At 39.1% G+C, this 23,830-nt stretch overlaps 1 protein-coding gene across 2 annotated transcripts in view; it reads left to right on the top strand.

The window, feature by feature from the left end:
* The first annotated feature begins 17,533 nt into the window (after positions 1-17,533).
* Positions 17,534-23,830, top strand: part of PTPRK (protein tyrosine phosphatase receptor type K) — a 535,150-nt gene continuing 528,853 nt past the window's right edge. For both annotated transcript variants that reach the window (XM_057738295.1, XM_057738294.1), the window contains exon 1: positions 17,534-17,856. In XM_057738295.1, the coding sequence (XP_057594278.1) occupies positions 17,760-17,856 (97 nt within the window). In that variant the 5' untranslated portion in view covers positions 17,534-17,759. The remainder of the gene's footprint in view (positions 17,857-23,830) is intronic.

Below are 23,830 nucleotides of genomic sequence, written 5' to 3'. Positions count from 1 at the left end.
TGATTCCTTGGTTGTTTAAGAGTGAATTGTTTAGCCTCCATGTGTTTGTATTTTTTGCAGTTTTTTTCCTGTAATTGATATCTAGTCTCATGGCGTTGTGGTCTGAGAAGATGCTTGATATGATTTCAATTTTCTTGAATTTGCTGAGGTTTGATTTGTGACCCAAGATGTGATCTATCCTGGAAAATGTTCCGTGTGCACTTGAGAAGAAAGTGTAGTCTGTCGTTTTTGGATGGAATGTCCTATAAATATCAATTAAGTCGAGATGGTCTAATGTGACATTTAAAGCTTGTGTGTCTTTATTTATTTTCTGTTTGGATGATCTGTCCATTGATGTAAGTGGGGTGTTCAAGTCTCCCACTATTATTGTGTTACTGTCGATGTCCCCTTTTATAGCTGTTAGCATTTGCCTTATGTATTGAGGTGCTCCTATATTGGGGGCATAGATATTTAGCATTGTGATATGTTCTTCTTGGATGGATCCCTTGATCATTATGTAGTGTCCTTCCTTGTCTCTTTTAATAGTCTTTACTTTCAAGTCTAATTTGTCTGATATGAGTATTGCTACTCCAGCTTTCTTTTGACTTCCATTTGCATGGAATATCTTTTTCCATCCCTTCACTTTCAGTCTATATGTATCCCTTGGTCTGAAGTGGGTTTCTTGTAGGCAGCATATAGAAGGGTCTTGTTTTTGTATCCATTCAGCCAGTCTGTGTCTTTTGGTTGGAGCATTTAATCCATTTACATTTAAAGTGATTATTGACATGTGTGTTCCAATTACCATTTTCTTAATTGTTTTGGGTTTGTATTTGTAGGTGTTTTCCTTTTCTTGTGTGTCGTACTTAGAGAAGTTCCTTTAGCACTTGTTGTAAGGCTGGTTTGGTGGTGCTGAATTCTCTTAACTTTTGCTTGTCTGGAAAGCTTTTGATTTCTCCCTCAAATCTGAATGAGATTCTTGCTGGGTAAAGTATTCTTGGCTGTAGGTTTCTCTCTTTCAGGACTTTCAGTATATCCTGCCATTCCCTTCTGGCCTGCAGAGTTTCTGTAGAAAGGTCAGCTGTTATCCTGATGGGTTTTCCCTTATATGTTGTTTGTTGCTTTTCTCTTGCTGCTTTTAATATTTTTTCTTTGTGTTGAATTGTCGTTAGTTTGATTAATATGTGTCTTGGTGTATTTCTCCTTGGGTTTATTCTGTATGGGACTCTCTGTGCTTCTTGGACTTGGTTCATTATTTCCTTTCCCATGTTGGGGAAGTTTTCCACTAAAACCTCTTCAAATATTTTCACAGACCCTTTCTTGTTTTCTTCTTCTTCTGGGATGCCTATAATTCGAATGTTGGTACGTTTAAGGTTATCACTGAGGTCTCTGAGGCTGTCTTCTAGTCTTTTTATTTTTTTATCTTTTTCCTGCTCTGTGGCGTTTATTTCTTCCATTCTATCTTCCAACTCACTTATTCGTTCTTCTGCCTCAGTCATTCTGCTGATTAGAGCATCTAGAGTATTTTTAATTTCAGTTATTTTGTTATCCATTGCTGTTTGTTTTTCTGAGTTCTTATGAACTGTTTCTTGTACTTTCTCTAATTTGTTATTGAGATTTTGTATCATTTTTACTATCATTACTCTAAATTCTTTTTCAGGCATTTTTCCTATTTCCTCCTCATTTATTTGGTCTTGTGGGTTTTTTTCCTGCTCCTTTGCCTGCATGGTGTTTCTTTGTTTCCTCATGGTTGTCCAAGCTTTTGGGGTTGCTTGTCCTGGTGATAGAGGTGTTTATAGAAGACTGTCCAAGCCTCAGACTAATGTCCAAGTATTGGATTAGACGAATATTCAGTCGGCTATGTCAGGTTCTCCGCAGCCCTTTCCGGTGTCCGAGGCCGTCTGCTGGTGTTCAGCTGGTTCTCTGTGGGAATGACTGTGTCCTTCCGTGCATTCCCAATGCATCTGTGGAGAGGGATGCACTCCACGTCTCTCTACTTCGCCGCCATTTAATACTCACAGCAAACTTGTACTGCTGAGACCAGCTCGGGGACTCCAGGCGACTGACGGGTGCTGCAAGAGCAAACTTGTACTGCTGAGACCAGCTCGGGGACTCCAGGCGACTGACGGGTGCTGCAAGCTTAAAGAAACACAGACACAGATTCAAGAGAAAGATGGGACCGGGGGACTCATGACCTCTAGGATCAAGAGCCTGTGGACTCTTTTTAACAAAAGAAATTACAATTAAAATTTAATTAGATTCAGAAATGAACATTTATGATGATAAAATCACAATAAATTGTGTATTTTTAAAAGCTGACAAATAAACATCATGAAATTCAAGAAAAACCTAACATTATTAATATTATTAATTATAATTAATTAACTGCCCATCATACCTGTATAATACTTTTTTCTTTATATGATGATTTCTGTGTTTTCTTTAAATGGAAAGAAAAGACAATTCAGTATGTCTTCTAGCCTTGTAGAACAAATGAATTTTAAATTAATGCTGATTTAGAAAGCTTTATTTCAGCCTATAAACTGGTAGTTGGTATTGTCATGCCAAGATGCCCCTATGTTGGGATGCATAAAATAGCTGACTTTAAAAAACAGACATGCACGATGTTTGTAGTACTGCTTTAGGTGTGTGCCCTACAGTCAATCTGAAGAGTTCTATAAATTCCATTTTGCATAATTCTCATCAAAAATTGAAAAATGTATGTTCATTTACAATTGTATATGCTGCGTTATTTAGTATGTTTCCAAAAGAAGAGGATTTCTGTTTGGGTAGGCAGCTACCCCTTACTTTCAATGTTCGATGTTTGGAAAAATTATCTCAGATTAGCTTCTGGCTCTATAAATTTCAAAACTTTTTTTCTCCTCCACAACTTACCTGTATACTCTACTGTCCATTACTGTAGAGCCAGTTCAAATACAATTTCTGCTCTTCCATCTGCATATCATGACTCTGGGGGAGTCAGCACAGAATATCCATGGAAACCATTTCTACACCAGGACAACCAGGAATAACTTAACTATACATGAAAGTGACTGCAAACTACAAAAAATGTATTCCATTAAACCAGGATTTCTCAGCCTGGCACTATTGACATTCTGGGCCCAATAAATCTTTGTTGGAAGGAGGGAGGGGCATTCTTTGAATTCCAGGTGTTTGGCAGCTTCCCTGACCTCTATATGCCAGTAACATTCCTACCTCCTTCTCCAGTTGTGACACCTCAGAATGTCTCCAGACAGGACTTCCCAGTTGGCGCAGTGGCTAAGAATCCACCTGCCAATGCAGACACGGGTTTGAGCCCTCATCCAGGAAGATCCCACATGCTGCTGAGCAACTAGGCCTGCACACCACAACTATTGAGCCTGTGCTCTAGAGCCCGTGAGCCACAGCTGTTGAGCCCATGTGCTGCAACTCCTGAAGCCCACGCGCCTAGAGCCCATGCTCCGCAACAGGAGAAGCCACTGCAATGAGAAGCCCGCACACCACAATGAAGAGAAGTCCCTGCTCGCTGCAACTACAGAAAAGCGTGTGCAGCAATGAAGACCCAACACAGCCAATAAATAAATAAATAAAAATAAATAAATAAATTTTAAAAAAATGTCTCCAGACATAGCTGAATATCTCTTGATGGGCAAAATTGTCCCCAGCTGATAATCAAAGCATTAGACAATCAATGGCGTTCCCAACTCATCTAGTTAACTGAATACCAAGAAACTTCACCGCTACTCCAATATCTCTCAGTAGGGCAAAACATGGCACAAGGAAAGATGAAGAGGAAAGAGACAACATCTTAACCAGCTGCACATACAGTATCTTTTCTTTTTCACAAATTTTACAAAAAGCTTATGATGATATGAGCACCTTGGTAGGGACCTCCTATGGTTTTGGAAGGGGTCAGTGACAGGAGGCCTTATAGCTTAAGGTTCATTAACTTTCATAAATCAGTTTCTATTTGCACTTGAGACCAGAAAGAAAATAATAACTTTTGTTATTTTTATACTCTCTTATTTAAAGATTCCCTGAACTTGGATAAAATGTTCCTAGTAGTCAGTGGCTGTTAAAATTGTATTGAATAGAGAAAAGCCTGGTTTTCTTCATTCTTTACTACTCTTCTTGGTCTCTAGGATGAAGTAGCTGAAGGTCTGTTAGTGAAAAGCATATGTGTAGTGTTCAAATAATAAGGAACTGAGCATTAAATTAAGTTAAATACGTTTCTTGCCTGCGGTGTGATGTTTTTCAAGCACAGTTGGCAGTAAAATCTTTTTTCATGGAACACTCTTATTATCTCACCAGACACTAGTATCATTTGGTAAAGAGTTTGATGAATGCTGGTGTTGTGGTAAGAAGATGGCATTTGGCACGAGGCAGGTTGGGGTCCAAATCTTGGCTCGGCTCTTTACTACGATGTGGCTATTATAAAGTCAGTGAACCTCTCCAAGTCCCTGAAATCTTATCTGCAAAACTGGGATCAAAATACCTGCCCTGCAGTATTATTGTGAGGTTTAAACACAGCCCATAGAAAGTACCTTGTGCTGTGCCTGATACATGGTACATGCCCCATAAATCACGCCTCCTACTAATGTTTGAGTGTGTTCCTTAAAAGAACTTTAAGGAAGCATTAATCTGAATTCATAGGGAAGACATTTGTATGTAGTTGTAATTCTATTAGTTTTTACTTAATGTGGATTGACTGAGTATCTAGGGAGAATGAAATCTGCCTGGATTTGTTGAACCCCATGAAATACTCAATAGTTATTTGTGTAAAAATCTCTCAGCTCTAGAAGAAGCAAACTGCTTTTTTTTTTTTTTCTCGTAGGGAATGATTCACCATTAATTTAGGTAAATGGTCTTACATGAAATAGCAGTATTCTTTTTTTTTAATATATAAATTTATTTATTTATTTATTGGCTGCATTGGGTCTTCGTTGCTGTGCGCAGGCTTTTCTCTAGTTGCAGCGAGTGGGGGTTACTCTTTGTTGCAGTGAGAGGGCTTCTCATTGTGGTGGCTTCTTTTGTTGCAGAGCACAGGTATCTTGGCTTGCCGGCTTCAGTGGTTGTGGCACTCAAGCTCAGTAGTTGTGGCACATGGGCTTTTTTGCTCCGTGGCACACGGGCTTTGTTGCTCCGCGGCATGTGGAATCTTCCTGGACCAGGGATCAAACCTGTGTCCCCTGCATTGGCAAGAGGATTCTTAACCACTGTGCCACCAGGGAAGTCCAATGGCAGTATTCTTAGTAAGGTTATACACCAAGTATCAACCACAGTTGTGTCTAAGTGGGTAGGAGTTGTGATATTTTACAGTTTTCTTCTTCCTAATTTTTCTGTAATGAACATATATTATTTTTGTAATGAGGAAATGTTATTTTAAAAATTTAAAATAGTAAACCCCTGAGTTCTTTGATGCCAGTGTTCTGGTAATGCTTATGTTTCTAGTAGAAAGAGATTGTATCTATGTAGGTAGTGCTATACAAGACACAATTCTTCCAATACCTACAACTAATCATAGCCTTTAAAACTAAAATCGATCTTAGTGATCATCTTTTCCTGTGCTTCCCTGTGAAATATGAAGAATGGTCTCCTGGAAGTTTAGAGTACTTGCAAGCAGTTAGTGAATGATAGAACCAGGACTCCTGTACTTTTCAACATGTTTCTGTGTAACAAACAGTGCAGATCCTAGGTGACTGGGAGAACGGTTGATTAAAAGGAATGTTGATGATTCATGTACTGTCAGTTCCATTATTTATATTTTAATTCCTTCCAAATTATCCCACTAGTGGAATCCCAACTGCCTTGTTGCTTTGCCTCTTAAAACAAACTCTCAGTAGCAAATGCCTTATAATCTTCCCCTATCCTCACCTTTCTTTTGATATTTTCTCCCAAATTCGGAATCTACTTCTTCTCCCCTACTCACTGTCTTATGCTATTCCTGGCTATCCTGGCCTCCACCCCAAACCTCCCCATTTCAAAATGTTTAGGATTCCAATTTCTTCCCTCCTTCCCTAGCTCTGGTTAACTCCAACTTAAACTTCAAGATTTACCTCAAATCTATGATCCTCTCTCTGAAGCCGATACTCCATTCCCAAGGCAACATTGGTGGTTCTCCCATACAGTTTTCATTTATTAAAATTGTGGTGTGTTTCTTTCCCCAACTGGCATATGAGTCAGACAACTCTTCTCCGTTTTTGTAACAAGGTAACCTGAAATCGGATGTTAAATAAGTAGTGCCTGAATGAGTGAATTAGCCTCCCGAAGGTAGTTCATGATGGCTAGATGTTTAGGGGAAAAGGATATGATAAAATAATTCAAACTGAGGTATAAATGACTGATAGACCTTCCACTCTACCCTTACAGAAACATTTGAATGTTTGATAAGACACGTAAAATCATGGCATTTCAGACAAAGTGACTCTGGAGAGTGCCTCTGAATTCATAACACACAGGCAATAAGGTTGTCCTGTTACATACACTGATCTGTACTTGAGGTACACAGCGACTAGAATAGTCTGGTACAAGGAACTGGTCAGGCGAAACACTGGGAAATTCCGAGGAAGGCATTAGGAAGTTGGAGTGAGAGGAATAAATGAGAAAACATGGCTCAAACAACTAGTATTGCAGTCCTAAAGCAGCAACTGGCAACAGGAACCTGGGATCATTGTTCCTCATAGAGATTTGGTCACCAAACTGCTCTTTCACTATATTAAACTAAAAACAGCCTCTTCTGTGGTTGACATCAGAATAAATTTCATCCTCCAGTTTCACATTTCAGTAGCAGAAACTGACAACCCAGATCCCAAATTGTCCCCATTAAAAGTGAGAGAAACAGATGGGAGGGGAATAAGCAGAGTGAAGATATTTTGTCTCCCATCTTTGCTAGAAAATGACAGAAATTAATTGCTTCTCTCTCTGTGTTTTCACAGCAAGTTGTTTATACCTCAATTGTGCCTATTATTTTTGCCTTTACTCCTAATTCTTTTTAACATGTCATCCTCCATGTCACCACACTCACCATTAGATGGTAACTTAAGCTCTTGGAGGTATGGGACCCTATGCACTATCTCCTTATCCTTCAATGCCCAGTTACAGACCATTAAATATATCAATAGGAAGAATGCGAGAGGGAAGGAGGGAGGGAAAGATGCAGAGAAGAATTGCCCTATTAGGAAGGTATTGATTAGTATGAAGTGGGCACGTGGGTTGGGCAGGAGTTGCCGGGCAGTAGAGGTAATTGGATGAGCCGAAGTTGGAAAAATGGAGGTTGAAGGTTAAGAGGAAGAAAAAGGAGATGGAGATGATAGACCAATTGCAAAACCTAGTTTCAAATTCACTTGCATTTTCTGTGATTACTGCTGAGAGTTTCGCAGAGTCTGGTGTTTCAATCTGAATTGAAGTAGTTAGGGCCAACTTTTCAATTTATTCCACTGCTAAATAATTAATCTACCCCTGGGCTCCTTAGTAAACCGATCAGCAGCCACATTACTACTGGACAAAATAGTTCTGTGATGGGTCTTGTCACCTGCCAACTCAGGTGAAATTTTTCTTCATTGAGAAATCATACCTTTGGATCTGAATCACATACTTTCTTTTTAATGCAGGAGTAGGTTGCAATAATTTAAAGGCATTTCTGATGTCTTACCTAGTCTCCTCAAACATGTCCATTTGCTAACATTTATAGATTCTGTTCCAAGATTTGTTTTTCTTGACAGTTTTGTTAAGAATTTGGAAGACCTTTGTGGGTCATCCTAATCTCTTTCTCTCACCAAAATCTGAGGATAACTGGCAGAATGTCACCTAGAGGAGAGAGAAACTTAAAAGCTACTAGAATTCTGTGATTTAGAGATGAATAAACTCAGATCACATTTTAACCATAATGTAGATATCATCCCAGGCACCATTCACCCTGACAAGTAGTAAGTTAGCATATGCTTGAGGATGAACTATTAAAGCTTAAGGCACCTTAACTTTCTGTGACTTGGCATTTTTCATCTAAAAAATTAAGAAGCAGGAAGGTAGAGCCTCTTGACCTATACTATGAATCTACAAAACTTAAGTACCCATTCTCCTGGGGTAGATTTGAATATTCATTGGGAGACTTAGCTCTTGGTTTACAGAAATGAAACCAATACATTAAAATATAAATAAGTAAATATGCCAAGGTAAAAGGAAAACCAGGGTAGAATAGTAAAATGAGACCACCGGAAATTGAGTATATGACAATATAGACCAAGAAGTCGTACATTATTGCTAAATAATGACCAGAAATTTAGCTCTGAGTTTCCCAGCAGCCAAAGTAAAAAAGGAAACCCAGGTAGTTACACAATTATTTATGAAATATAAAGAGACATGGTTTCAAAGAAAAAAAATTATCTATTAATCATACAACCTTTTCTTATAATGAACCAAAATTTTACTTTTGGTAACATTATTACCAATATGAATTGAACCCAGTTTTGCTTTCAAATGCAAAATACAATAAAATTATCTATTTTTGTGATATTTTTGAGATATCACAATATCAATAGTAATGATGGCAGTAATTTCCTGCCCATCTATATAATTTAATTATTTATCATCCATCTCCCTCTGTTAGAATATAAATACAGTGCAGAGATTTCTGCCTATTTGGCACCCTGTTGTTTAAGCAGAATAGTACCTAGCACTGTGAGGCACACAGTGAATATTTATTAAATGAATGGAGAAAAAAAACTGGTTGTGTGGGACAGGGTGACAGGAAAGATGTCTAAGTCACACCATGCTAATTAAGGGTGTATAACTAGTAACTGGATCCTATGCTATCAACCTGATTGCTATTTGTTTACTGAGGTATTTTACAATGGAGAGACAACATTTTGAATATGAGGTATGAACTTAGCTTTCCTTTCTTGAAGCTATCTAGAAAATGGGGGGAGGAATCCTCAAACACTCAGATCTAAGATGAATTAAACAGCCCTAAACTGCTCTAGGGTGCAATCTTACTTTACCCAGGATGCCTTGGATTTAGAATCACAGCTCTCATTGCTGCAGTAGGAACTGAGTTCTGAGTATCATACAGTGAGTTGTAATCCTAAACATTTAATACCTCTGGGTATAAATAAGTGATGTTGACAGTTGTTTGCTATGCACAAAAGAAAATATTTCATTAGCAGGAAGAACACAAAAAGAAATAAACTAATGAATCTACATTTTCAATCAGTATTGTAACTATAAACAAAAATGTATTAGAAATGAAATTAAGGGAAAAATGGGCTTCAATATCTTGCATCAGAATAATAGTTTTAAACTCCAATGGCAATAAGAGTTAAGATTTTCTTACTCTGTTCTATTGTTCTTAAGCCTTCTCTCCAGGGGTTTGTTCTTTTATTATCTCAGAATTCTACATCTTTTTCTGCCAGACTATAAAGCCATTGGACCTTGAAAAGTCTTTTCATTCATCCATCCATCCATTCATTCACTCCTCAACTCCATCTATCCATCCATTCATTCCTCAACTATCAGTAATTGAATGACTATATGACAGCAATTATTTTATGGGTAGAGATACAATGATAAACAATACCCCATCCCTGACTTCCACCAAAGTACAATGACATCCTATGAACCAATGAAACAAAAATTTGATTAAGGAGGCAATGATCCCCAGAATTAATGACCAACTGATTCATATAAAAAAGATTCAAGCAAGTGGATATGATGACATGGGCTGTGGGCCTTGTAGAAAATAGAGGAAATAAATTTTCAGCCCTTTTAATAGTTTATAATCTATAGAAGATTATACAGTGAAAGTTACCACAGGAAATATACCAAATGTAAATGATGGTTAATCTTCAAGATAACTATTACAAAGGCTATTTCCTAGTTTATGTGTTACCCTGACTAAAGAATATAGTTATGCTAAACTACAATGTGATTGCTAGTGTTTATAGTAAAGGATTTATAACAGAAGGTTGAGAAATGTATTGCCAATACAGAAAATTACAAATACACTTCTAAATTTTATAAATTTTTTATCACAAAGGAACCTTTGTATGGTATTTCAATATGTTTTTACCATTCAAAATTAGCGGTTTTTTAATTTGGAGGAAAGTTTATTTTATTTTTTTCCAGTTTTATTGGATATAATTGACACATAGCACTATATCAGTTTAAGGTGTACGTATAATGATTTGAGTTACATACATCATACGATTATCACAAGTTTAGTGAACATCCATCATCTCATATAGATACAAATAAAAGAAAAAGAAAAAATAATTTTTCCTTGTGGTGAGAACACAGGATTTGCTCTCAATAACTTTCATGTATAACATACAGCAGTGTTAGTTATATTAATAATGTTGTATGTTACATTCCTATTACTTATTTATCTTATATTTGGAAGTTTGTACCTTTTGACTACCTTCATCCAATGCCCTGTGCCCCTCCTCTGGTAACCACAAATCTGGTATATTTTTCTATGAGTTTGTTTGTTTGTTTTGAAGTATACATCCTTCCATCTTTTCTCTCTTACACTATTGCTTCTCTCTTGTAAGGACCCTGTGGATTACATTGAGCCCATCCAGATACTTCAGGATAATATTGCCATCTTAAGATCCTTAACTTAATCACATCTGTAAAGTCTCTTTTACCATGTAAAGGAATATATTCACAGGTTCCAGGGATTTTTTTTTAGGAGGAGGGGGAGCTTGTAATTATTCTGCCTACCAACCCACATAAAGTGTTGTTTTTTTTTAAATTAGTTAATATTATTATTTCCATGTACATTCCCATTGGCCACCAAGCTTCTCTAAAGTTTATAAAAATTAATTGTGACCATTTTACATTATGCAGAAACTGAAATAAAACTAGGTTTTGATCAACTCAGCCTCTGATTTTTTTCCCAGACTATTGTAGTTTGTCATCCTTTGACTTTCTGCTGAGATCAATGGACCATTAGTTTATATCAGCTGTAGTTGTCAACAAGTAAAGAGCTAATTGACTATTTCATTATGGCCCCAAGGAAATTACATGTGATTTTAATACTCCGCTGTGCTTGTATGTCTATATCTCAAGGAACTCTTCTCTGAGTTTATTTAGTTTAGGCAGTTGTGAAGCTTTAAAAGCATATAAACGGATGTTACAGCATAAAGGTATTTCATATGTCTTCCAACAAAACTTCTCAGGTGATTTGAAAACCTTCAACAATAAAATGAGAACTTATTTCCAGGATAGACAGGTACGGCGGTCAGTGAGAGGCACATTTTGAGCAAACTACTTCAAGAGAAAACTACTTCACAGAAAGCCTGTTCAAGAAGTTCAAGCTCAAATAAGTAGTTTACATCTCATGCCTTTTCTCCCCCTGCCAGTCACAGCTCTTACTTTCTTCAAGATATAGCTTAAATCTGGTCATCTCCAAAAGCTTTTCCCTCCAACTGAACTTCGTCAGGACCTAATGCTTTGCTATCTATTTCTTCATATTTCAAATATATTCTCTCTCTCTCTCTCTCTCTCAGTCTCTCTCTCTCACACATGCACACACATACGGTTTGTTTTCTCTTATTTTTTTGTCGGTTGATCTCAAATGTAAACTGCTAATTCTCCTGTATCCCCTATAGAGTAACTAGCACTGTGTTGTACACTTAATAAACGCTTGCAAATGACAAAATGAATTCTTTGCCTTGGTTAAAGAGGACTTCAGCACTGAAATGAGCCCCTATGTTTGTGTATAGCTTTTAATGGTTCATTTTCTTGTCAGACTTCCCCGGGTTATGAATGTGGTGGCAGCACCAACAGTGTAAAGGGATGATTTTATTGGAGAACATTTGGAGGATTAGAAAAATCTCTAGAGCTTTGGAAGCACCACATTTTGTGTTCAGAATTCTATTTCATTCTGTCTCAAGACCAGAATAAGCAGGGAAGAAAGATGGCAAGATCCACAGGGTTCCATATGTGAAGGCAGCCCCCGCCCCTCCGAAGTAAGTGGGAGGAGGGAAGGAACATGATCATTAGAGAATTTCTCATTCAGCTGTATTAATTCTCCCCAGGCTGCAACTTTGCATATAAGCTTTTAACCCTGCAAAATGTATTATTTGAATACATGATATATTTAATTAGTTTTAAGGGTGATCCTCTTTCTTGGGTTTTACTAAAATGAAAAACAAAACAAAATAAAACAAAACAAAAATACCCCAGGATAATTTGTCTATTCAGACCAAAATAATTCAAACAGGATTCAGTGGGATGCTACATAGCTTGTGCCTTTTATGCCTTTTTTCTTATAGTGAGCCAGGGAAAAATATACTTTTTTTTGGTGTGGAAATTGCTCACTAGTATAAAGGGTGAATAAAACACCATGTAGTATCCCAGAAAAAGTAATTTATCAAACACATACTAGGGTATGATGAAGACCAAACATTTTTTCCCCTCAGAGCTCAATCTTTTATTAACATCATTAGACTAGGCTTTTTGAAAATGGGGAGAGACTCTGAAGTCAGAATATACCAGCTCTAGAAGTGACTGTCACTGTCCCATCCCTCCACTGCAATCCAATTCACACTTTTATGATTGGCTTTCTTTTTGACCCATGCTTGTTAATTATATCCAGCTGTAGGCAAATTGCTCTTCCAGATTGGCAACACTGAGCTCTCAAGCTGCTCACATTTTTTTTTTTTCTTTTTTCCTTCCCTGGATAAAAACCTTTGGAGCATGCATTATCTTGACTAGTCTTTTCTGAACTAATCCTCAGTTAAGGATATTTTAAAGTGTTCAAGGGACTCACAAAATAACTCTGGGTTTGATACAATGCATTTATTTCCATTTGATCCAAAATTACCTGAGCATACAGAGAGAAGAATATCCTTAGAGACTTAGGCACATAGCTATCACAATTCCATTTGCTTCTGGATGCTCTGGTGTCAAGATCTCAGTAGTAACTGGCTAGGTACCAGCACTACCCCTGGAATCAGTGGGCTTTGCCCTACAGTCTCCAACGTTCATCCAGAACAATAGCTTTCAAAGGCATAACAGACACTTTTTTTTTGTTTTCTTTCTTTCTTTTTTTTTTTTTCTGGAAGTCCCTGTTCTGTTCAAGGACTTTACGGTCAAAAATTCCCTGCCCCTCCCTTCCTGGAGGACTCTACTGACAACATACGTACCCATGCAAGGCTATGACTGTAAGGAAGTGCATTTAGGTTTTTTTTTTTTTTTTCTCTTTCCTTTCAAAGAGAAAATAGAACCTCATTTCCATCCACCAGCTTAAGAAGCTCTATCTGATCAATTGGCATTGAGAATTTTGACACGTAATTTAAATGAACGTTTTCAGAGATGAGAATTAGGTACACGGGGAATGGGGGAAAAATGAGATTCAGAATCAGAATATGCAAGTCAGAGTGACAGCTCTGCTATTGATCAGTGTCAAACTTTGGCCAAGTACTTTAATCCCTCTAAACTTTGGTTTTCCTTATCAGTTAAATGAAAATTAATAATGCTACCTGCCCTATCTACTTCACAGGGTTGGAGTGGATAGATTGAGATCATGTGGGTGAAAAGGCATCACAAACTGAAAAGCATATAATAAGCAATCAGTTGTTATTAACAAACTGAGAATATTATCTAATTGCTTATAAATACATTCAGGTACACTCATAGACTGTCACCGGGTAAATAAAACCTTGCTTCTGCTGGGTACAGGTTTGTATATAATCCTTCAGTGGAACAAGAGAAAGAATATTTACTCAGCAATTAATATCATTCAGGCCCTTTTGTATTTATACCTATAACTAAATTTACATCTTTACAAAAATATATATTAAAATATACTCTATTTCATTTAGTCCTCTGAAAAATCTGATTGATTAACCTCAGTTTCATAAGAAAGAAATTGAGACATCGAAATGTTAAATGCTGCTTAAAACAGTGCTTCTCAAATTCTGTTCCCTGGAACTCTAATCCTGAGAAATACTTCTCTTTTAAAGAATGCTATTGTCCAAAACTTTGAGAAACAATGTATTCTTTTCCTCCCTCCAACAGATTCACTTTGCACAATACCATACTGGTAACCATGGAAAATTCTGCATTAAAAAAGCCAACTATAGTAAAGGAAACTGTTTAACTTTGCTTTCCAAGCTTATTTGATCTGAAGACTCTATTTTCCAATTTTACCTGCTAAGTTTTGCTAGAACTGGGATTCTACACAAACCATTTTGCCAAATGTAGATCTAAATTTATGACTGGAGTTACTTCATGGTAAATCTACAATCAGATTACAAACCTGTTCTCTTTAAAAATATACACCATAACCATACTGGCACAAAAACAGAAATATAGATCAATGGAACAGGATAGAAAGCCCAGAGATAAACTATGGTCAACTAATCGATGACAAAGGAAGCAAGGATATACAATGGAGAAAAGACAATCTCTTCAATAAGTGGTGCTGGGAAAACTGGACAGCTACATGTAAAAGAATGAAATTAGAACACTTCCTAACACCATACACAAAAAAAAACTCAAAATGGATTAAAGACCCAAATCTAAGGCCAGACATTATAGCACTCTTACAGGAAAACATAGGCAGAATACTTTATGACATAAATAATAGCAAGATCCTTTTTGACCCAACTCCTAGAGTAATGGAAATAACAAAAATAAACAAATGGGACTCATAGTACATGTTGACTTTGTCTTCTGATTATTTAAATGTAGTAAAACATGTATAACATAAAAATTACCACTTTAACCATTTTTAAGTATACAGTTCCATGGCATTATGTGTTTTTACATTGTTGTGCAACCATCACAACCATCCATCTCTAGAACTTTTTCACCTTCCCAAACTGAAGATGTATCTGTATTGTCTTCTGATTTTTTTTCTGATTGTTTTTTACCCAACATTTTATCAGAAACATTTTCCCACTTTGAAGCTCTTTTTTTGTTGTTGTTTTTTTGTTTTTAATACCTTCATTTTTAGTGGCTGTGAGATGCTCAATCCAGGTAGTGCTCATGAATCTGCCTATGGTTGAACTTTTGTATTATTTTCAGTTTTCCCTTTTGTAAATGGTAAATGCCTTTGTGTCTATAATACTTTCCATATTTTGGATTATTTCCTTAGGATAGCTAGTAGATTAAAGAATACAAACATTTTAGTGATTTTTTGAACACACATTGACTTTTTTTGTTGTTGTTATACCAAATTTAACTTCTATTGTTTGACTGATACATTCATCCATTCTTTCAAATTAACAAAGACCTAGTAAATTCCTAATAATTTGCTGAGTACTATGTGGAAGACACATATTCTCTACTCAAATGATTTCAATATACTGTGGCCAGTATTAGGTATTGTGGCCAGCATTAGTGACCACTAAGGACAAAAACACTGATTTACTTGTCCAACAGTTTTATTGCATTTCTTTGATTTTTAGTGAGAAGGCATCCGTGCTAGTTTGCAGAGTCCATTTGAGGATTTCCTTGTCCCTCTTTGTTTCCACTCCCCCGCTTCTTACCCATATATGTGCTGTTGGGCAAATTAGGTAATCTCTACCTTTGTTTCCCCATTTGTCAAATGGGAGCCATAATTGTACTTACCTCATAGGATTGTTGTCTGAACTCAAGGAGACTTTGTATATCTTGAAGTCTCCGCGAGACATTATGTATCTTAAACCAGTGCCTGGCACATTGTAAGTACTCTGTAAACATTACTTGCTATTGTGATTACTTCCTGCAGGGAGAAAGTGAGATGAATCTTCTGTCAGCTGACCCAAGGAATGGGCAATTTAGAACTGTGTGCACTTTGTCCTGGGCCCTGTATGTCAATTTTTAAACAAGCTTTCTGTGTTTTTAAACAAACAAACCTACCAAGTCATGAACTCTCTTTCAGGAATAGAGGGAGAGATTAATTAGTATATGGATGGCGGGGGTGGTATTTGTTTTTCCTGAGACATATTACCATTAAGTTTTACAAAGTTCTGCTAGGTCCTTTAAAAGGAAAATATATGTCCTTCAGTTTTTTGTTAACTAGGACTTAGGAATATTCTTCAATCAAAGAAATAGGAACAGTGACGTGCTAACAGTCATAGGTTAATGACTTTAAAAAATTCTACATTGTACCCTAGGGAAAAATGAACTTAATCCTGAATTGAATTGACAAGTGTTGGGCTGGTCAGTGCGCCAATGAGCCAGCTGTAAGACTCCCGGTTATGTTTAATCATATTAATCAAAGGTCTATTACCAAATTTTTAGAAGTATTTTCCTTGCTGATTGTTATATATACATATATATGTATATATATGTGTGTGTGTATATATATATATAAAACGAGTTCTATCATAAATCTGGTCTTTAATATCATATACTTAATCCGAAAAAAGGAAAATGTGTCTTGGTAAACTGTGAATTTTAAGTTAAATTGAATGTCACATTGTCTTGATATACAAAAGATAAAGAGTGACAGATGTCAATCAAGAGATTCCATTGTTCTAGGAATTGTATATAAGACGTCAAAATTCTGAGTAAAAATTATGTTTATTCAATTGTGACATTATTTTATTTGCTATTTTACAAGAATGAATCAAGTATTCACTATACAGTCTTCTAACAGAAGCAAGTAAGCATGGCATATGGTGAAACCACTTCAAGCTGCTGAAGAAGCAGCAAACTGTAAAATACTTTACTGTCATAATATAGCATTATTTTCCTCGGGATGAAATCATTCGTTGCTGTTTTCATTGTTGGTGTAAAGTTCTTTTGTTAAATACTTAGGTCTCAAATAGCTCTTGGATATTAAAAACAAAACAAAAAACCTTTCCTGCTCTAGCAAACCCTTGTGAAAGGCAAGGATTATAAATCCCGATGCAGTTCTTAGGTTCTTCCTGAGGAAAGAAGTGGAGAGAGGCCGGAAGGTTTCAGAACTACAAGCAAAGTCAGTGAAGCAGAGAGTAAATTCAAATATTCAGCAAATGACAAACCAGAAAGGAGACATGCCAGCTGTTCACACTGGAAAGTTACTGAACGTGTATTTTGGTTCAAGTTTTATTTTTATATGAAGAAGGAACAATAAGTTTTCTACGGGGGTGGGGTGTCTTATTCCTTATTACATGAATAGGGAACAGAGAGTCTGCGATGCAGGTGGGTGTTTCTTCTGGGGGCTTTGACACTCCCCCCCTTTTCCTAAGGGCCACCGCTCCGGTGGGACCTCCGCTTTGGGGACAGAACCCCGGGACGGCGGGGTTTCTCTGCGCTCGTCCTCTGGGATCCGGCCACACTGCCTACCCAACTCCCGATTCTCAAGCTGCGATTTCAGGAGCAGGGCAGACGCGGCGCGGGTTTCCTTTCCCGCCCGCTGCCCCCGAGCGGCGGCGGACGGCGGGGCCCGGGCGGCGAACAAAGGCGGCGCGGAGCGCGGGGCGCGCGGCCGGGCTTGGCGCGCGTCTCTCCGGCAGGCGGCAGCGGCGGCGCCGCGCCCGAGCCCGCATTCCTCAGAAGCGGCCCGAGCCCGCGGGGCGACGTCACCCCCGGCTCCGCCCCCGTCCCTCCCCGAGCAAAGTAACTCTTGACTAACAGGAGCAGCCTCTGCCGAGCATGGAGAGCTGCCGCCGCGGCTGGCCGGCGACGCGGGCGACGCTGGCGCCCCAGAGGTAGTTTGGCGACCTCGGAGCAGGAAAAAGTGCGGGCGGGCGGCTGTCCACTCCCCGCCCTCACCCCGCCAGGCCCGGCTGGCCCCCCAGCTGTGGATTTCGCTGCGATCCCCCCGGCAGCTCTTTGCAAAGCGGCTTGAAACTTCTCCCAAAGTCGACATGGATACGGCGGCGGCGGCGCTGCCTGCTTTTGTGGCGCTCTTGCTCCTCTCCCCTTGGCCTCTGCTGGGGTCGGCCCAAGGCCAGTTCTCCGCAGGTGAGTGGCCGAGGGGGCGTCCGGAGCCCCGACGCATGCCCCGACCCGGGGCTCGCCGGGGGTGGAGCCGGCTCCTCTCCAGGGCCGGGGGGCAAGGGTTTGGGGGAAGCTTTCGCGACCCGGCGGGGTACTGGGCAGAGGGATGATGTCCCCAGACTTTCTGCCAGGTGGGACGCGGGGCACCGGGTCGGGCGCCCCGGCGCAGGTAACTTTCCTCGTCGCGACCCATTGTTCCTGGCGGAGGCTCGCCCGGGGCGCAGGCGGGCAGGGCTGTGCAGGGGTGCGCGAGACCGTGTTTTTCTTGGGAAACTGGGAGCCTCGGCGTCCGGCGCAGGCGGCACCGCGCCGGCCAAGAGAGAAAGAAAAAGTAGTTACGACTCTGGGGACGGCTGCCCTGTTGCTCGTGGTGCGGGCTTGTTGCTCTTCGCGGCTAGAGCATTCAAAAAAAAATTTCCCCGGGAAGCCATTGTCAGAAAGGTGGAGACTCGAAGGGATTGACCTCGGCGCGCTTTGCCAGGTGCTTTTTGTCCCGGGAATAACCTCCCCTGACTATTGTCTAACTACTTCCCCGTCCCTCCCCCAGCCCTTTTCTCCTCCTCCAGCGTTGGGCTGCTCCTAGGTTCGCCCTGCGGGTTAGGGCACTGCGCGGGGTAGGTTCCGTGTGTGTGTGTGTGTTGGCGGAGCCCGTAAGATGTTTTGAAACGTGATTCTGAGGTTCCACTCCGAGCCGTCCCGGGCAGCGAGGTCTGGGCGCCGGGTCGGGGAGCCCGCTTCTCCGGCAGAGCCACCGCGAAGCTGGCCCAGCTCCTCCAGGAACCGGCCCGCGTGATGGGGGCTGCAAACGACTGCCGCCCTCCAAGAGGACCCAAAAGGAGGCAGGCGGTGCGGTCTCGCCAGTTAGCCCTCTGGGTTGTAGGAAAAACCACTTAGAGAAGTCCGTGAAAGCCGGTTTCTCCCAGTCCCGTCCTTCGTTCCCTTCCAGTTTTGTCATCCTTCCTGTCGGTTGCTTCTTTCGTTCTCTCCTCTGGGGGCTCTGAAGTTTCACCAGGTGGACGCTGGGGAGCAGGCTCCCGGGCGATCGTCTGCCTCCCGCCGGTCCGGACAACTTTTCTGGCCAGCCCACCCAGCTCAGCTTGGCTGGCGAGCGCATCTGCCGCCTTGGTTCGCGGTGCAGATGGAGACGCGGAGGTGGCCGAGGGGTGCTGGAGAAGACGGGGGAGGCGACAGCCGCGCTCCTGGCTGAGGCCACAGGACGCGGAAAACGGAAGAACTTTGCACCGTCCGTTTCTCTCATTGTTGTGGCTGCCTGGTTTCCTGGAAGTAAACTCAAAGCGTTTTTTCCCGGAGTAATGTTTATTTCCCTTCCGTCGTCTTTTCCCCCTTTAGAACTCTATAAAAGGAGTTAGACAACAAATTCAGATGGCAGCATGTGCTGTGCACTCAGGCGGATTATGAAATGCAGCGAGTACAGGAAAAGTTATGTATACAGGTGATGTACGCAGAGGACAAGAGTTCTGTGCAATGAATGGTCCGATAGCTTAATTTTAATTCTTTCTGGAGTAAGCATTACTGCAAGCATCTCTAACATATAATGCCCCTTAGTATGGGAAGCCTGCTTGATGTAAGACATTATATGCAGGCAAATTGGAGTGGGTATTGATTTCTGCACAGTGTTGGACACTGTACAGAGAGCCTACGCTTGAAAAGGCATGTGGTTTGTTAATTGAAAGTTGGAATTCTACCAGTTGCGTGATTAAACTTACATGTATTCAAAATTTGCAACTATCAGTGTTTCAACAGTTGATGGATATATTTTTCTCAGTAAAGAAATTTTTCTTTTTCTCCTTTCAAATGTTATTTACCCTTTAATGAGCAAGTAAATATTAAATTTCCTTGAGTAGAATGTACAGATGAGCTTTTCTGATCCCTGGAATTCAGATATCGCTAATGAACAGTTATGTTCTTAGATATGCAGTTTTAAGTAATTGAACTAAATAAGACTGGCTTTTCTTTGTTGACAAAGCAAAACATTTGACCTTATTTTATATTTAAGTGAAAGAATGTGCAGTCCTAATAAATGCAGTTCTGACAGGACTGTATCTCAGCATTTTGCTGTTCAGGATTTGTATATATGCCCAGAAATGAATGTCTTTTATTCCCACAGTTCAGATTATGGATCTGCCTTTCTCCATAAATTAAAAGTTTGTTTTGTAAACTTTTCCATTTTTTGCCTTTCCTAAATCATTTGTTATTCTGCTGTCATCAGATTTTATGGCAGTCAGATTTGTTGCAAAGACATGGAGTCAGAGATTGGAGGTGTATGCTTTCTTGCCTTTTTTTCTTACATTCTACTTTAAATGATGAACTTTTATTTATTTTGAGAAATTTAAATAAACATACTTTAAAAGTGTAAAATGAATACATGTTCAAAATTTTAAACTAAAATATGTTTTAACAATTACACTCAGGCCACTTTACAATTTTAGATATTATCGTGTATTCCTCATGTAGTAAGCTTCAAAAGCAAAATTTGAAAGACTGCAGATTGTTGGATATTTGACATATCATATACTCATCCAGTCTTCTTTGTTTAAACCACAATTTTATGAAAATTTTCATCAGTTGGACTGTTTTCTCAGCTTTTGGGGTTACAGTGTAAAAATGCTACATGGTGAGCCTCTTGAAAACCTGAACTTCCAAAAACTCTTATGAATCTCAACTTATGTTCTTTGTTTGATGGCTCACTTAAAACAACACCTAAAAAATGTGTCATATCTATGTTATATCTGGGGAAATTGAGGCATAGAAGCACAAACATGTACTGAAGTTTATTCACTGGATTGTGTTGTTGCCATCTCTTGATATCGTAATGTGAGAAAGTTTTATGTGTTAGGACTCAGATGACTGACAAAATCAGTCACAGATGAGGTAACTGGAGACTCAGCTTTCTCATCTGTAAAATGGGGATAAATACCTGTTCTGACCTTCCCTTATGGTTTTTATGAGGATGGTGTGAAATAGTTTACATGAGCCGGCACTGTATATTGTTAAGCATTATGCAGATATCTGGGGTGTAATCATAAAGTAGCTTAGTGCCTTGACTTCAGTCTTTTCTTGCTCCCACAGTCTGTCCTAGTAAGCACAGGCTGCGCAGGATTTTGTGTGTGTGTGTTGTGTGTGTGTGTGTCACTTGGCCACTCATTCATTTTAATTGTTTCTTTTTTTCATTTTAATTGTTGTTAAACATAAACGTCCTAGGCTGGCCAGACCATAATTTTATCAGCACAGTGAGAGAAATTATCCTTTAAATTTTTTTTTTTTTTACTTCTGTAAATCCTTACTTGAGCTGAACTTGTGGAAGAGTCACTATTAACATTCATAGTATTGCAACAATAGAAGAAATTTATTTTTAGTCAGTTTCTTTAGCTGTCTCTTCAACTATTGGCTGAACCCTTTTCATCTCAGTGGGAGAAAAAGATGCTGCTCTTTAGATGCAGTCTTATCAGTGACCTAGAGAGGGACTATTGTCTCTAGTATGATGTGAGCCTGGAAATGCAACTCCAGGTCCTGCCTCAGATATGGTTCCTGGCATGTCTCACTGTAAGCGTTTACTCACTTGATCCCTTAGGACCTTGCTACTCATCTAAGCAGTGCCACTTTCCCCGTGTCTGACTCTTTGCTGTCCCTGTATGTGAATTAAATTTCTCTTATGCTTATCTATACTGGGAAGATACATCAGAGAAACAGCTTTTTAAAGGTTTGCCTCTCAGTGTTCTGGTTTTGATTGGCCAGAATCTCTCGATCCCTCAATTCATCAAAACTCCAAGTTCTAAACTATTAATAATATATAACCAGACATTTCTGGGACTGTTTTTTCTTTCACAAGTCTCCGTATATCTGACTCTGTTGATTTTCCTAGATTGCAAGATGTCGTTTTGTGTCTGGCCAACCCAGACGGGAAGAGGCAGGTCTGGCTGCTATTTGGGCTTTGGCATGTGTGCTGCTGACAGCTCTTCTCTTTGTATTCATAAATGTGAATTCGAAAAATAAATCAACCTCTCTGCCACTCTGCCCCTCTCCCACACTCCTTGCCTCTCCCCTGTAGCAACAACAAAGCCCCACGTGCAGATACACAAAATCACAGCCTTTCTGTTTTCACCAGATATCTTTCAGTGCTGATCATGTTCTTCAAAACTGTAAATATGACTCAACCATTACCCAGAACAAATGCCAGTCCTCCCACCTAATCTCATATTTCAGGTAGTGATGGTTTACTACATGTTTTTTTATGGCCTTTAACAAACATTTAATTCATGTGATACTGTCCTGTATAGAGAAACTAGCTTGTTGCCTACTAATGCTTTTGAAGTGCTGTGTTCTAGGTCTGCTCAAGATGGTGTTAAAGACAGTGTAAGTCATGCTAAATATGGATCTGCTTCTCTGAGGCATGGAAAATACTGTCCTCTGCCTTGTGCTCTTCCTATTTCCGCTACTTGCTCTTCATGGAGGGCAGGAAGAGGAATGTTGGAAGATTGAGAGCAGGAAATATCAAGGGAGTTTACAGATTGTTCTTAAAACAAAGAACACTGGGATCGTGTGTGTGTGTGTGTGTGTGTGTGTGTGTGTGTGTGTGTGTGTTTGATCTTTTATTTAATTTTCTAAAGAGGGAAAAAAGCCCTATTTTTGATTTGTTTATTGGAATCAGCCTTTGCCCAAACACATTCATTTCTTATTCTGTGGATGTAAAAACTTCCCTCTGTGTATTCCTCTCAGACTTTACCCTTTGATCATATGTGTCTGGTTTGTGTGCCTTTATCAAATGGTGTTTCTTTTTGCCTAAAAAGGTTATAATTGCTTTTGAACATGACTTGTTTTTTTTCATCAAAACTCATGCTGTTTGTCATAGTTCTGAATAATGGTATTTTATCAATTCATGATGTCTCAAACGAGTATTTGGTAACAAAGTAAGTACATCAATCAAGCTAATTTTTATTTCAACTGAAGGTAGAAATAAACTTGTAAATCCATGAAATAATCTTTTAATGTCACAGAGAATTTGTTTATGCTTATATATCTCTCAGTGGAAGAGAGACTGAGTTCCTTTTTGTAAATGGGGGTAGAAGAAATTTGAGTGCCACATTGCCTGTTATCTTGAGATAAGTGACATACATCTGGGCTTTGGAAAACTTTAAAAGTTATGTTTGAACATGTGATATCAGTGAGAACTCTGGAGGTAGATAGTTTACACAATTCAAATTCCATCTTAGTAGAAATGAGTTTTTATGAAAAATGCTCTTAAACATAGTTCCACATAAAAGATTTTATTAGTTCCATGAAAATTCTATTGGGAAACGTATATTTTCCTGCAGTATTCTTATAGGAATTCTTTTGATTTGTAGTTAGTTTTTTAGTAATAAAAACTGAACTTACATAATTAAAAAAGTTTTGTGAGGTTTTGCAGATTGTAGAGCTTCTGGGAAACATTGGGCTTGGGATGTAAGGATCACATTGATCCTGTTGTGGGCACTGCCAGTTCCCCACTTAACTCTGGCTGAGCTTTTGGCATCCTCCTCTGTGTGTTGATAATCCATTAAAATTACCAGGGGCTTATTATTTTGTCACTTACAATTGTTTTAGGAGCAAATTAAGTGGTCCTGAATGAAAGAATCCATGTTTCCACTTTGTATGATTGTAGTTAGAGCTCTGTTAGTAAAAATGATGAACAGAGCAGTGCTGGCTGAGTCCTTTTACAGGTGTCATTCTAGGAATTATTTTCAAAAGAAGACCTCAAATAGAAATAAATCCAAATAAAATAGTGTCTAGAGTTACTGTTTGCATTTATTTTGTTGAGAAAATGGAAAGATGTAAATATGTGTATTCACACACACACATATCTTAACAATGATAGAACATCGTTGTCCAAAGTTTCTAGTGCGAAGGAAACCAAGGATACCTGGAGATGGGATCAAACTCC

The sequence above is a fragment of the Hippopotamus amphibius genome, chromosome 6 (genome assembly GCF_030028045.1).
Source record: "Hippopotamus amphibius kiboko isolate mHipAmp2 chromosome 6, mHipAmp2.hap2, whole genome shotgun sequence".
Taxonomy (NCBI): domain Eukaryota; kingdom Metazoa; phylum Chordata; class Mammalia; order Artiodactyla; family Hippopotamidae; genus Hippopotamus; species Hippopotamus amphibius.
The sequence above is the reverse complement of the archived record's forward strand: the minus strand, read 5'-3'. Positions and strand labels throughout refer to the sequence as shown.